General features: G+C 32.4%; 3 protein-coding genes across 7 annotated transcripts in view; 1 reads left to right on the top strand and 2 right to left on the bottom strand.

Annotated features, from left to right (window-relative positions):
* Positions 1-1,586, bottom strand: part of LOC105225744 (oxysterol-binding protein-related protein 8) — a 53,564-nt gene extending 51,978 nt beyond the window's left edge. Inside the window, exon 1 of one of the 5 annotated variants that reach the window (XM_049449437.1) lies at positions 791-1,586. In XM_049449437.1, coding sequence (XP_049305394.1) covers positions 791-1,169 — 379 coding nt within the window. In that variant the 5' untranslated portion in view covers positions 1,170-1,586. The remainder of the gene's footprint in view (positions 1-790) is intronic. The other 4 variants (XM_049449436.1, XM_049449438.1, XM_049449440.1 and 1 more) reach the window with 4 other exon arrangements.
* Positions 1,587-2,082: 496 nt separating this feature from the next.
* On the bottom strand, positions 2,083-3,733 carry LOC105225743 (thioredoxin domain-containing protein 9). Its single transcript, XM_011204350.4, has 3 exons — positions 3,228-3,733; positions 2,775-3,134; positions 2,083-2,705 (listed from the first exon to the last, which is right to left on the bottom strand). The coding sequence occupies exons 1-3, from the start codon at positions 3,402-3,404 to the stop codon at positions 2,592-2,594; spliced, it is 651 nt and encodes a 216-aa protein (XP_011202652.1). The 5' UTR covers positions 3,405-3,733; the 3' UTR covers positions 2,083-2,591.
* Positions 3,734-4,298: 565 nt separating this feature from the next.
* On the top strand, positions 4,299-10,914 carry LOC105225742 (adiponectin receptor protein). The gene is made up of 7 exons (XM_011204347.4): positions 4,299-4,458; positions 6,094-6,579; positions 7,324-7,422; positions 7,486-7,838; positions 7,928-8,229; positions 8,302-8,381; positions 8,446-10,914. Exons 2-7 carry the CDS (start codon positions 6,223-6,225, stop codon positions 8,578-8,580), a joined length of 1,326 nt encoding a protein of 441 aa, XP_011202649.1. The 5' UTR covers positions 4,299-4,458; positions 6,094-6,222; the 3' UTR covers positions 8,581-10,914.
* The last annotated feature ends 5,247 nt before the right edge of the window (positions 10,915-16,161 follow it).

Raw genomic sequence — 16,161 nt, 5'->3', positions numbered from 1 at the left:
AGAAAAACAAAGAATGAAAGTTGACAGTTACCTAGAAATTAATCGCGATATCTTTAATAAATATTCGTGTCTTTAGTGAACAATTGGACTGGAATGTGGAAACAGCTGAATTGTTATCTGCAAAACCTTGAACCTAAGTAATGAAGTTCAGTGGTACTTAACTTATTATTGTGTTTGTTTACTTAATTTTATATTAGTGTTTGATTATTTTCAAATTATTATTAGAATTTATTACCAGTCTTCGAAATTTAATAGAAATGTTAATTAAGTTGGAAAATTCTTAAATATCAATTAAAATTCCAACGTTACCATATAGAAGACCTACTTATGTACATACATATATGTATATGGTCGCAGTAAAAAAACATTTCAAATTTCAAGAAAATAACAACTGCTTTCGATAAGATACGCTTTGCCTGTTGTATATATGTATGTAAATTAATTGAAGGAAAACAACTACAACAATAAGTGTTACGACTAATCGGTTAGGTTGATTTGTGAAATGTACAAAAGTAGAACCAAAGAGTCATAGTTGCCACATATTACATACACATGTTTTTACATATACATATATTATACTATATACATAATGTGTTGTTGTTGCTTAGCACTTTTCCTTTTGTGTGTTATTGAGCTCAATGTTTTTTAAAGTAGCTGTTGTATACTTTTAATTGAAGATGTGTATATACGTAAATTTAACGAACGCATACAAAATGCAACAAAAACAAGAAATAAGCCCCTTACGATCAATTACACACACAATTAACGACAATAAGTTATAGAAACTTACCTCCAGTCTGCCGCAGACCGGCACTGTTGGGTGGTGTTATACTAGAAACTCCTACAGCACCCGCGCTAACACCTAACGACTGATTGGAGGCGCCCATAGACAAGGAAATTTGGCTTTGCAATTGCTGACGTATATTATCGGCTGCCCCAGATGGTACACTACTAGATTGAGGCACAGCAGATGTGCCAGTGCCAGCACTACCGCCACCACCGGGTGAAGATGAATCATTTCCGGTCAATGCATGATGAGTAGCAACAGAAGCTGAACTGTTACCATGATAGCTGCTCAATCCGCTCCCAATGCGTATCGGTGTACTACTTGTCGTCATCAAGTTGCTGACATTCGAACCCCCTGAGCCAGCTGCCGTAGTTTGCGTCATTGCAAATAAAATGTGATTCGGACGTTTTTGTCTTTAGCTATATGTATTTTTACAAAGTTGCTAATATGTTTTTCGTATTATAAAGAAAAAAAACTGTAATGCATCTAGGCACTGTGTTCACTTTTATGTTGTATTACTGCAACACAATATTTTTTCTAATAAATTATGTATTGATTTTTTTCACAAGATTCCACTGTATTTTATTAGATTTTATAAATCTTAACTTTTTAATGAACTTATGCAAAGTAGTTTCCACAACACTAACTAATTTACATACACTGAACTGTTTATAAATCAATTTAATTTAAATCAATTCTATTCCCTTCCGCCCGTTCTCCATCTGATCTTTCCAAACGTAACCAAAAGCAACCAAAATCAGCGAATCAACCTATTCCAATGAAACCAAATGAAAGTTCATGCAAAAATGCAAAACACTAAACAGGGTTGCTAGTGGTTGCATGTACAGTGTGGTGAATATCTTCACGAAATAGTATAAAAGTAGTATGTAGAGCAACTTTGCTTTGTCCGAATGTATAAAATAGGGGTTTTTTGAAGGTGTAATAACTTTCTTACAATATTTAAGTAATTTTAAACCAATAAAACTATAAAAATAGTATTTTAAAGATTACTTTTCTCAAAATCTCTGTACTTCTTTGAAAGTAAATCTGGAGCACACACTTTAAACAGCATGCTAAACACCCGTTAACAATCTTACCGTGTTGGATTTATGGTTATATTATTTTACAGTGGGCTCTCCTTAAGTTAGACACCATAAATTAGTTAACTGACAGTTACATTACATGTTACATAGGCAATTTACCATACTTACATATAAATACACGTTTAACAAGTAAATTTATTTATATATTTATATTATAAAAAGTTGTTTTGTCCTAATAAAAACCGCCATTAATTGCATGTTTAAGAGTATTTTTATTATTTTCTTGAACCAAACTTAAGAACACAATTGATGAATCCTTAAAAATAAATTTAGTTTTTCATGCATATTTCAGTTAGTTTTATGTAATAGTATAAAAAATAAATATTGTCAATATTCTAATAGGCTTAATAAAAAGATTTGTGAATGAAAAAAATTACGCATGTACTGATTTGTTGTCTTTTTTGATTTCTCCTGCTAAGGACAATACTAAAGTGCACCGCGTGTTTGTGCCTTTTTTTTTGGGTTTAACCTGAATTTCCTTGTTTTATTATTGCGCAATCGAAGTCAAGCATTTTTGCTGTATGTTGTATTCTTCAAGCTTTTGATTTGTTTGTTACTTTACCTCTACAATTAAATTTTACTTTCTATAATATTAATTTAGTTTTGAATGAGTTACAATTTGCTAAGCAAGCTTTTTAAACCCTATCCTTCTTAAAGACACACTGTGGATACTGCAGTTGCCAACTTCTATAAAAGTGCTGTTAATCATCGAAGTCTATGTCAGAATCATCTGAATCATATCCGCTGCGAATGGTCTTGTTCACACGGTTGATATACGCTTTCTTTTTCACGTCTGGTGGGGTCATAAGGTCACCCTAAGATAATACATACAAGTATATTTAAATAAAATAAATCAACAGAATTAAGTTGTTAAGAATGATTACCTTGTAATCAATGGCACCGGATTGTGCTATTCGCCATTCCAACATTTCCGTTGAGAAATCATCGCAGTTACCCAGGTCGGTAAATCCAACTATAAAGTCTTTCGTTTTACTGTCCTTAACTAATGCAATGGTTGGGATCACTTTTATGCGTAATCTTTGTGTCAGGAACGGTGACTTCTCAGCATTCACTTTACAGAATTTCGCCTCAACATGTTTACTAGCAAGTATTTTCAAGTGCATATCAACAATGCGGCAGCGTTCTGTAGAGTCTCGATAGAAGTGACACACAATATTCGGCGACTTTTTTGAAACTTCAAAGAATTCTTTTTCATCGGCCAACTCAGTATATGTCCCGTGGCCCTGAAAATATAACAAGAAAACAACAAAGGTGATTAATTTTAGTCATCAAAAAATATACATATGTAATATTTTATTGAGAGCTAGAACACCCACATTTTTAAGCCACTCCTGCTTTTTACGGTTAAGATCTTTCATTTCCTTGAGGCGTTGTTCTCGTATCGATTTTAAGTCATCGGAGTCCAAATTGTCCAGCTGATCCAATTGTTGATCCAACTGCCTTTCAATCATTTGCGCAGCCGTCAGTAATTGATTTTCCAACATGTTAGCCATTTCTTCTTCAGATCTCTACAGACCGGCGTGGCAGGTGTAACAATTATTTAATAATACACAGAAGAGAAACACGTGTCGCAGTTAAAAATAAAGCAGTTTCGTTAAAGTTGGCGAAAACTACTTGATTCTTTTTAATTTAATATTTTCCCTTCGGAAGTAATATATGTTTTCGAATTTTTTTGGAATTTTTAGATGTTTCTATACACGAAAATGGAAAACATTTGTCATTCGTATTAGTCGCCGCTCCCAAGACCTTGCCACTTTTCTTGAAATCTAAATTCATTAATTGCAATGAAATATCTAAAGCTGAATGAGTTGAAATTCAGATAATTTTAACAGTAATATTTTCTCTTATTAACTTGAACTTTCTTTTTAGCCCGAATTATAAAAGTTATTTTATAAAATGTTTGGTGTTATAAATATAGTCCGGCTACACTCACGAACATGGTTGCATTAAACATTATTATTTAAATTTTAATTCTGCTTTTTATAACTTCGAAAAAAAAAACATACATAAATATATGATTTGATTGATACCCAAAAACACATTTATTGGCTAATTTTGTTTATAAAAAATGTTCTTTTTTTTATATTTGTCAATTTTATCTATTTTTAACTTATGTAAACTAAACAAAAGGTTCATAATATAATATACCTTACCGCAACTGTACCAGCTGTTAGTGTTGGAGTCTGCTAAAATCGAAATAGAAATAAAAGAACTCACATTTCATAACAGACATTTGTATCTAAAATTTGTTACTTTACAGTTGATTATATCTTATTGCAAAATATCGACAATATCATTAAACATAAACTGATATTATTTATAATTATATAAAGCTCAGAGGTGATGAATACAGCTGTTTTCGTAAGGGAAGCAGAAATATATTTCTATACATCGACTTGGCAACTCTGTAGAAGTTACTAAAATTCACTTAAAATTGCTTTATCGAAGGTCTTTATTTCTTTTGCTGGAGGAACTTTCCGACTTTTTACGCTTCAATTTGAAGCTCACATAATTAAATTTCAGTATTTCACTGAAATTTATTGAAAGGTAAATTAATCGGTTGTTTTACAAATTTAAATTGCGAGCAGACGTACTTTTCTGTACATTTTTACCTGGTGAAACTAGTTGTTGGTACAATGAAAAATTAATACATTTTGTGCTACTTTTGTTTAAGTAGAGTGTGAAGTGCGTAATTTTTATACATTTTATTACTGAACATAATTGGGCCATCATAAAAGCCATAAATAGTTTGTAATCGGTCGCTAAACATAATGTGAAAGTAATCAATGTTCTAAAGTTGAGAATCCAAACAAACACGTCAGGTGGCTGGCATATGCATATACATATATGTACCTGTATAAAAAGTTCCATTAATTACTGCTACTTTCCCTTCAGCAGTTATATACATACAAACAATAGTACATATTCAACATAAAACTTCATTAAACAAAATTGCTTTTTGCTCATATTTATAATGTTATTAGAATATATGTACATATTTAATTAAAGTCATTTAGTTTATATATGTATACGCGCTAAGGAACAATCAATTGAAGTATCACAAATCATACATTCAAAAATACATAATGTATTGCTATTCTCTTCTACGTCATGGCAGACTTACAGTCAGCCATTACATTGGTTGGCCAAAGTTGGTTCGAGGAGTTATGTGTTCAAAGATTAAATAGCGTGTTAGGATTATGTTAAATCATGCAAATTTAAGCAATAGGTGCACCACAAAATTTATTGTACATCTGCACATATATGTATATATATACATATAGATTCTAATAATATTTATTATTATTTACATAATTTAGCAATAAGTACAATATGAGGATACATTTTTTATTATCATAGTTCACACACGAGTATGCGTGGAAATGTTAAGTATTGTATGACAATACAAACAATAGTACATATTCAACATAAAACTTCATTAAACAAAATTGCTTTTTGCTCATATTTATAATGTTATTAGAATATATGTACATATTTAATTAAAGTCATTTAGTTTATATATGTATACTCGCTAAGGAACAATCAATTGAAGTATCACAAATCATACATTCAAAAATACATAATGTATTGCTATTCTCTTCTACGTCATGGCAGACTTACAGTCAGCCATTACATTGGTTGGCCAAAGTTGGTTCGAGGAGTTATGTGTTCAAAGATTAAATAGCGTGTTAGGATTATGTTAAATCATGCAAATTTAAGCAATAGGTGCACCACAAAATTTATTGTACATCTGCACATATACATATGTATATATATACATATATATTCTAATAATATTTATTATTATTTACATAATTTAGCAATAAGTCTACAATATCAGGATATGTTTTCTATTATAATAGTTCACACACAAGTATGCGTGGAAATGTTAAGTATTGTATGACACACAATAAAAAACAAAATAATTTTTTAATAGTCCACAATATTTGAAATATTTGACAGTGTCAAAAAATAACTAAAAAAATATGCATAAAAGTAAATTCAAGTTCATTTTAAATTGCTGATTGTAATATAGGGCAAAATTCTGGAGAGGAACAAGCGCGTGGAGAATATATTAAGTGTAATTTAAGAAAAAATAAAAAAGTAAAACATTAAATAGCTTTACATTAGACTTCTGATTTGCCGAATGTTGCATAATTTCATGATATTTGTCTCTTTCAGCGCGGAAAATTTGAAAACGTTCGAGAAAATCCAAAGCTTTTTCTCTAATTCAGTTTTAACTTAAACTGAATTTAAAGAGCTCATAACGAAACATCGCTTAATCGCAATTAATTACTAATCATACATAAAATGGAGGGCGATAAATCTACAACAATTCTTATGGCTCGTGATATCTCTAAAGAAGAATCCATTGTTGATGCTAGTATTCCGATGAGAAATGCAACAGAATCCACCTCTGATTTGGAATCGCCTGTGCACTCGTGTGTTGAATCAATTCTACGTAGCGATGGAGATGACGACGATGAAGATTTAATTTTCCAGGAAGTCAAAATGATATTGCGTAAACGCAGAGGTTGGGGACCCGAAGATTCACTAAGCGCTAACGACTTGGATTTACTTGAGTATGACGACGAGTTGGTGGAGGAAGATGATGCTGGCTGTCCCTTGCCCTCTACACCGGAGGATACACAACTGATTGAAGCAGAGGTGAGTAGTATTGCTTGCATATGTACATACATATGTACGTGCGTATTGTTTACTTAATTTAACTTTAATGTATATACCATACATATGTATGTATGTATGTATTTTGTTTACTTAAAATTCGCATGTGCGCATATAAATGTATTGTTTCATTTTGTTAATTGTTTGAAAAAAATCTTATCGCTGATTCTTGAACTTAGGAGCAATTTTGCGATAACTGTATATGTGAGCTTGTGATTTTCTAAGCCAATTAATGATAAAAAAATAATTGAAACACATTTTAAAAATGTGTTTCTCGATATTGACATCGTGTAATAATTTCCGCTTAGGAATCGCCTCTTTGATGCATATTTTGCGAATGAGAAAATCTCTTTCCGCGATCTTTCACCAATAGAAATTGTACTCTTATCACTATCTAATTATGTGTGTTTGTTTGTTTTGTAAGTTTGTAGATTTTCAACTCTAACTATTTTATCGTACTTTCAGAGAAATTCTGAAACAACACTATTCACTGATTAAATTTTATTTTTATTTTAATAGACCATAATGATGAACATCAAAATTATTTGAAATCATTAAAAATTTAATTTACAATTTTTTATTCTGAAGTTAAAATATAATATTAATACATTTTTTCATGATACAAAGTACAAAAAAAAGTGTTTCAAATGTGTTAAAAAAATTGATCATCAGTCATCATAAGTTCGGTTATTAAGAACAATTTATAAACTTACACAACAATTTCAGATGACCGAGGTTTTGAAAGCGGGCGTCTTATCGGATGAGATCGATTTGGGTGCATTAGCCCACAACGCCGCTGAACAAGCGGAAGAGTTCGTGCGCAAGGTGAGCATACTTTGTCAACTATTATTTATACAAGCATTTATTGTTAAATATACATTTGTTTAGGTTTGGGAGGCTAGTTGGATAGTATGCCATTATAAAAATTTACCTAAATGGCTGCAGGACAATGACTTTCTACACCGCGGTCATCGCCCACCACTGCCCTCGTTCAGTGCCTGCTTCAAATCGATATTCCGTGTGCACACCGAAACCGGCAACATCTGGACACATTTGCTAGGCTGCGTGGCGTTCATTGGTGTTGCGCTGTACTTTTTGTCTCGTCCATCAGTTGAAATACAAATACAAGAGAAAATCATATTTGGCGCTTTCTTTGCCGGTGCCATCATTTGCCTGGGTTTCTCATTCGCTTTTCACACGCTTAGCTGTCACTCGGTAGAGATTGGAAGACTGTTTTCAAAGTGAGCAGAAACGCTTTTAAAAAATATACTAACTTTACGAAATCATCCTTTCTTTTTAATTTATTACTTATTATTACTATTTATTACAGATTAGATTACTGTGGCATTGCACTGCTGATTATGGGCTCGTTTGTGCCCTGGTTGTATTACGGATTCTACTGTCATTACCAACCCAAAGTTATCTATTTATCTGTGGTATGCGTATTGGGCTCACTATCGATTATTGTCTCGCTGTGGGATAAATTCTCTGAACCTGGCCTGCGACCATTACGTGCCGGTGTCTTTATGAGTTTCGGCCTCTCGGGTATCATACCAGCTATCCATTACAGTCTGATGGAGGGTTGGTTTAGTAAAATCAGTCAAGCTAGTTTGGGTTGGCTAATACTGATGGGTAAGTAAACCGCTTTTACACACAATTTGATGTAAATATTTATTTTTATGTGTTTTCTTTTACGTTCTTGAGGCCTCCTTTATATACTTGGTGCAATGTTATATGCCTTACGTGTGCCGGAGAGATGGTTTCCGGGCAAATTTGATATATGGGTAAATTGCATGCATTTTAGTTAAATATTTCTGTTATATAATTGTTGTAATATTTACGTTACAGTTCCAATCGCATCAATTGTTCCATATACTCGTCATTGCGGCTGCGTTTGTGCACTATCACGGCATATCCGAGATGGCAATGTATCGCGTAACGGTCGGCGAATGCACGGTGCCTCACGAACCAATCACATTCTAAGCGAAAAGCTAGTTATTTATGCTAAAACTGTTGGTTTATTTATCCATTATTTGTTTTGGCTGCGAATGTTTGCAAAAAAAAATTAAAGTTAATGAACAAAAGGCAGAAGTCGAAAGTTAAAATTTAAACATTAGTATCATTTATAATTTATGTTATAATTAAAAGCTAAAATATGGCGAGATATAAAAATAGAAAAATAAATATAAACGTACACATTTTCATATCTATTGGGACGAAATTGCATAGTCCACTTAGTAGAAAGAAGCTGACTGTTAATGGCATAAAGTTATTGAAAAATTGTAATTGAGGCATTGTTATTTTTAATATACATCTCATACATATATCAACACATTCATACATCGCATCATACACAAGTAGATTTTGAGAAGCATATTAACTGTACTTTGAACGTTGGTTCGTTCATGTATAGCTGAATCGAGCACTTTTGATAAGAAATGTTTTTATGCATTCTACAAATTACACATACCGTTAGAGGTTTACAAGCGCTATTACAAATCCAGTGAAACAATTAAAATAATTACTTCCTTTGCTGCTTGATGATTTAAATTATTGATGCTACTTTAAATATTATATATGTATTATCAGTTATAAAATTACAGTCAAAGCCGGTTAAAATTTATGATTTTTTAATTTAATTTACAAATGCTGATCTAAAAAAAAACTTGGTTTATTTTGACTCTAGCGCAGTATATAAAAAATTGGAGTTAAATTCTCATTTTTGTACTTTCGTCTTTTAATAATTTCTTTGTTAAATTGCTTTAAATATTGTTAATATTTTTATTGTTAAAGTTTTATTAATTGGTTTCTCTTTGTTCTCCCGCAGGGTTGCGATATTTTTTACGAAAAAGTTTCGATTTAAAATTAGATTTTCAAATAATTGTTTCGATTCTGGGATTAAAAATTAAATTTTTAATTATGTTTGTGGGATTACAATTTAATTAAATTTTTTTTAAATATTTTTGTATTTTCTTTAAATATTTTTTTTTATTTTCTTTAAATATTTTTTTAATTTCTTTTTTTTATTTTTTTATAATTCAATTTAAAAATAAATCTAAATTTGTATGCCAAAATCGGTTAAAAATTCAATTATAAATTTGAATAAATAAAAAATGTTTTTGAGTTAAAAAAGTAAATTTAAATTAAAAAATATGTTGTTTTGAATATAAAAAAGTGTTTTAAATTTAAAAAAGTTGTTTTTAAATTAACAAAGTTCAATCTGAGATCTTTGAGATTAAAATTTGAAAACTGAAAAATTATTTAATTTTTATTTTATTATTAAATTTAAAAATAAATTAAATTTTGAATGCCAACAACTTGGGTTAAAATTTCAATTTCAAATTAAAAAATATGTGTTTTTTTATTAAAAAAATGTTCTTAAATTAAATTTTTGAATGAATTTTAATTAAATTATAAATTAAGAATCTTAAATTTTATATTAAAAAAATTAAATCTTAGATACTTAAAGTTCAAATTTGAAAACTGAAAAATTAGTTTTTTATTTAATAATAAAAGTTGAAAATTTAACTTTTAATCCTAAACGCCTTACACTAAAAATTGAAAAAATATTTTTTGATTTAAAAATTTAAGTAAAAAAGTTTATCTGAATAGAAGCTGGAATGAAAAGTGACAAAAAAAGAAAATATTTACATATACATAACTAACTGAAGCACCATGAACTATGTTGATAGTTTATAAAAAATAAGCCTTTTCAAAATATTACCAAAACCAAGTACGCAAACGCAAAAAAAATTTAACTTTAAAACTATTTTTTAATACAGTGTTTGGGAATAAAAACTAAAAACAAAATTTATGTTTTATTTAATTAAAAAATAATAATTTTTATTATTTAAATTATTTTTTATTATTCAAAAATAATTTTTATTATTTAAATTATTTTTTATTTAAAAAAATTTTAATGTTTAGTTTTTCAATTTTTAAAGTAAATTTTTAATTGAATTAAAATTTTTAAAATTGTCTTTTTTCATACCGATTTTTGGTATTAAAAATAAAAAAAATTAAGTTTCATAAAGATTTTTGGTATAAAAAAAAAATACCCAAAATGTTTATTAAATTATTTTTAAATCCATTACTTGCAACCCTGCCCGTAGCTTTTTCTTTTTGTTTATCATTAAATTGCAACATCAACTCATACAATTTACGCATGCATCAGCAACAAATAAAATATTAGAGCAAAGACATTACAATAAACTAAAAAGCAAAAGTTGACAACTTTATACAACTGCTAAAAATTCTAGTTCTAGTTGTTTCAATACAAAACAAAATAAATTTAGTTCGAAACATAGAACATTTAAATATCGTTGGCTTTTCTTATTCTACTAATGGTCTTCTTTTCAGCAGCCGCCAATGCTGCAGCTCTTGTGGCGGCAAAAAGTTAATTACAATAATTAGTTCTTCTTCACATCTTCACATATACAAATACAAATATACAGCAATGCATGAAAAAATGCAAAAAACTTGGAAAAGTGTAAATGAATCATTTGGATTGGACGTTAATGCAGACGCTGCCTGCTCAAGCGCTCAATCAATTTATATAGTAACTAGCAGACAAAAACAACTTCACACACAATTTTGCTTTTATAGCTTTAAGCCGTTATACCATTTGTTTGTCTGCTTCGCTTAGCAGCCGGCATTATTTGTGTTCGGCTGCCGCAGATGCAGAGCAACCGACCAATTTATCGCGAACTTTACTCGACTTTGACCTGCTTCATTGAGTATTTTTTAAGTCAAAGTTTTACGCTTTTTTCTCTGCGTACGCAGCTAAACATTTATAAAAAAATACTGCTCACTAATGTATTAATAATGAATCCGAAGATTGTTGGTTAGTTTGCAACCAAGAAGCTAATTTATATTCTTAAAAATTCTGTGTTGGCAGAAAAAATGATTTTTAGGTTTTAATGCGCTTTAGAGAAAATAAAGTTTGTATACAATAATTTGTGAGTTACGAGAGTGTGTTAACTGTTTCCAACGGATCAATGGCTTGGACAGCCCAAATGCTGTACTATAGTAGGCTTTTGAAGTCTTTGCATTCAAAAGATTTCAGATAATCGTGTTTCTATAATTTAATTTAAGGATCTTGTTCTCTGTTAACAGCTTTGAATGTTGTTGTTGTTATAAGGGTTATCTAGTCCACATTAGGGTGGTAAGGTTCAGATAAGTTGCCATCGAGGTCATTCAACGATAGGCCAGGAAATGCGCAGTTTCGACAGGGTCGGACCATAGGAAGAGGGTGCTGAACATACAAAGAGGTGGTTAGTGTCTTGCGGAGACTCATTGCATGCGAGACATATATTTGGTATGACGGGGTCGATTCTGAATAGGTAGGAGTTCATTGAGAGGGAGTCGGTGAAGGTGTTTATGACTCCACTGTGAATGGCGGTCAGTGCATGCATGAAGTTAGTTGCGTCCGAAGTCTGATCGGCATAGTATCTTATATCCTGTACGCGGTTGGAGAAGGACCGCAGGTGATGTCGGCTAGCGACCTGAGGATTTTCTTACGGTCGTCCCCTCGCAAGGTGGTTTTTGATTGAGGCCTTGAATTATCTAGGCGTTTATGACGCTATTGGGCGATAGGACTCCCCTTTGTTTGCAGGTTTCTCAGGTTGCATTAATTTAATATAAATTATTTTTTGTGTCAAAAATTATCGACCACTCTCCATTATGGAATGCTTTCTTTTGAAAACAAAAAGCAAATGAAGTATGAATTCTATGATTTTGCAGATTATTATGGATTATAATATTATTAAAGCATACATAGACAACGAAATACATATGTGATAATTAAAATACATATACATGTATTTAGTCTTGACAAATGTAGAACTAACAGGTGCCGAATCGACCTGGATTCATCTATATCCAAGGACTGTTAGATCTAGCAGCATTCCACAAGATCAAGTGCGAATCAGTTTTTGTTGATACGAATAAAAACTACTTGAATATATATATAGGTACACACATTTATGTATGTATATAATGAATTCTTTACATGTTTGTGTAGGTTTGAGTGTATTTAAAGCGTTCGCTACTCGTTCAGCCAATGACGGGAGGGTCCGTTTGTAGAATCACGGCTAAATTTGCTTGACATGCTTTGCCTTTGGTTTTTCTAGCTAAATATTTATTTTATATTTTACCCGTAATATTATTATTTATTGATCTGCAAGTCAATATAAATAAATCTTGGCATTACTTTAATATTAATTGAGCAAACTAAAGATTATTTATGGTTGCAGATTTCAATGTTTTTTTGGATGAATATATTATATTCGCAATGGCTTATACATACTTTTATTATACATATGTATGTATACATACATATATACAAAATTTGTGTCAATATTAGAGGTGTATTTTGATCCATCTCTGTTCTAGATCAAAAAACCGTCGCATATTGACAAAACGCCAAGAGCCTGTCACAACCGTATTGAGGACTCTAATCAAATCCAAACAATTCACCGGGTACGTAGAAAGTAAGGGCAACCATAGTTTGGCAAAAGCTGGCGAATGGAGGAGAGGGTGTTTAGATGCTTCCACCTCATCATCCTCAGTGCTACTTTGGTAAGTTGCGTCTACCAAACTTGCTAAATGCTAACTGTATAATGGATCTTTTATATTCTACTCTTAGCTGCGGCTGTGCAACCTCACAAGTGCTGGCATGACGACAGGGGAACCCCTTCTTGTTATCCTGATAAAAATTGGTTAAGTTAAGCCAAGCTAAATCATGTCGTCCGAATGGACCAAAACACTGCAGCTCTGAAAATATTCCACACAGTACCCACCAGGGCAAGCAGAGGCAGAGAAGACCTCCACTACGTTAGAAAGTCTATGTGGAGAAGGACCTGGTTTCGCTCTCCAATTGGCGCCAAGCAGCGAAAATGAAGAACGACTGTCGCGTTGTTGTAAATTCGACTATAAAAGCGTAAGCGGTGTCTACCCTAATAAAGAAGAGGAAGCTTGATGCGAATGTTAGTGGGGTCCTGCTTTCACTGACAAGCTTTGAACTCACTGGCAGCCTGTATAGTCATTCTGGGATCGGTGCGGATTCGATGCATAACTCTTTAAAAGAAGCCGCACATCGGAGTAATAAGCTGCTGATACCTTTATCTCTGTCACTTCTGCTTGACTAAAATGGTCTGGCATTCTGAAACAAAAGTTGATTGAAAGTTTCGGACAGAAGACTTCCCCTCCAACCTTTCCCTTGAGCTTGGAAAAGCTCGCTGTGCCTCTTCTTGAGCGACATCGCCCTACCGACACATTCCTTGGAGGTGTATGCACTGAGAAATTCGGAATGTCCCGTTCTGGGGTTCTTTATGTGTCCAGTTTGCTTCCTTCGCAGCAACGGATCTGGAGAATATATGTAGAATGGAATTAAGTTGGCGTTGTTCGTGCTGCCTCTCTTAGCAAATGTGACTTTACCGAGCGTCCTCTATCCGACAAACACGTACACCATAGAACATACAGTTCGTAAAAGCAAAGCACAACTTTTGGTGAGAAACTGATCATAAGCTAATAATAAAAATTTTGTTTCCGAAAGAGTATATAGATTTTGATACCATTGAACTCATCAAAGAATGTTAAGCACCCTTTCGGATCTCTTAAAATCAAGATTACTTCACATGCCTGACGTTTTTCGAGATGTTGACCTTTGGTTTCATGTCAAGAATGTGTATTATAGAATTCTAAAGTAATTGAATGTGTTTCAGTGTAAAATTGAAATAACAAAATATGAATTTTTGCCGCGTAAAAGCTGAACTTTTAATAATTTATATTCTTAAATGTTGCTCCAATAGGTCAATTACCTAAAATTAAATTACTTGTCACAAGTCAACAAAATGCTGTGAATATATATGAACACCTATGCTATGTTTATCAATTTTTCAAATAACTTCAGAGTTATTTGGCGCTACAAATATTTCTAGTAAGTCTCTCGAGTTCTTCAAAAATGGCTAGTAGTTTGCCCATTTTGGCTGCCTTGTCTTAAATTTGGCATAAGTCAAAATATACAATTTGTATGGATTATATGTACGAGTATGTATGTTTGAAAACTCACTTATGTATATGTATGCATAAACGCCAAGTCAGAAGCCAAACAAAGCGTTTGAAGTGCGGAAGGAAATGACTGACATGCCATTATGGCTAAACAGCAATATTTGAATATATTAAATGGTTGTGACTTACTATTAGTGATTAGTTTTTGTTTTTATTTTGCGATTCTGTCTGTCTTCTTGTGCCAACGTTGTTGTGGTCGTTGCCACTTGAATATGCTGAGTTCGTTTATGGTTGTCGCTGTCGAATTGATGCTGTTTACGGTACCATAACAGACAGACAGCAATACCACAAAATATCTTGTATTCAGAAGGTGTAGTTCAAGGTCATCAATATGTATGAATAAAAGATGTTTGTTGTACATATATTAACTTCAGTGTGAGAAGTGGCTTCAACAAATATCTTGAAGCTGTTGGAGACATAATAAATTTAAATTAGATGTACAGTTTGTTCTCTAAGTTTCGATATCATGTGATATATTTAGTTATAATTTGCGATCGGTGAAGTTCCCAGCTGTATGTTCGTAAATATTCTAGATTTTTAAACCAAAAAGAATCATATCAAAAAACATAGTGGAAATATAAACAAATAAATTGGGATTTCCTTACCTTCCGTTTATAGCCAGTTGACTGGTTTACCTATATACTATTATTGAAGAAAAGTGTCAACAAACCTGGATTTTTGTCCTGCTTGGACGAGGTTTTTTCACTAAGTTAAGTTAAATAGGTTCACCATCAACGTGGTGGCTGAATCACACTTAGACGGTTAGTGGGACATTCGAGGAGCAAATGAAGAGATGATACAAACTCATCTTCTTCCAGACAGTTGATACAGTTGACATATTAAAATTGAACATGTTATCGCGCGAGCCCTGATCGGACTGTATCCAGTTAGAACTCATAAAACTATTGAAAGATGGGCCTTGCTGAGAACAAAGAGTTACCTAGACTTCTTCCGATTTACCCTGAGCCGGAAGGATTTTGCGACTGCACGTCTGCTGGTAGTTGACCAATGCTAAGGCTAAACAGTTCAATAGGGAACCAGAAGAAGTCAACGGAGCTCCTGCTTGCTCCCATTCCGCAGTTATTTAGACTGAAGTACCTGTCCTATCAAGCTCATCAGCCTTAAAACTTCCTGCAATACCACTGTGGTCAGGCACCCAAACCAGTCTAATCATAAAATAACTCGATACTAGAGATAAGGAAACTTGCCATCTCTTCACTAGTCTACAGTTAGCAAACTCAAGGCTAATATCGTTGCAGAGCTCCTTAGCAATAAATCTACTGTTACCTGCATGGCAACCACCTTCCTTTGGTAGACACTATACTGGCCAGGGCAGTCTATTACTGGTGTTGATGCAAAGTTCCCGACAGTGTACTCCTCCAGCAACCCTCCCTGCAAGCTTTAATCCATTTGTAAAAAAAGGTTACCGCCCCTCTCCTCCTGCCAGTCTACCCCTATTACGCCTTCTTCGAAGGTATGTGAGCAGATAAACGG

Source organism: Bactrocera dorsalis, chromosome 2, assembly GCF_023373825.1.
Source record: "Bactrocera dorsalis isolate Fly_Bdor chromosome 2, ASM2337382v1, whole genome shotgun sequence".
In the NCBI taxonomy this organism is placed as follows: domain Eukaryota; kingdom Metazoa; phylum Arthropoda; class Insecta; order Diptera; family Tephritidae; genus Bactrocera; species Bactrocera dorsalis.
This window is presented reverse-complemented; position numbering and strand designations above follow the sequence as displayed.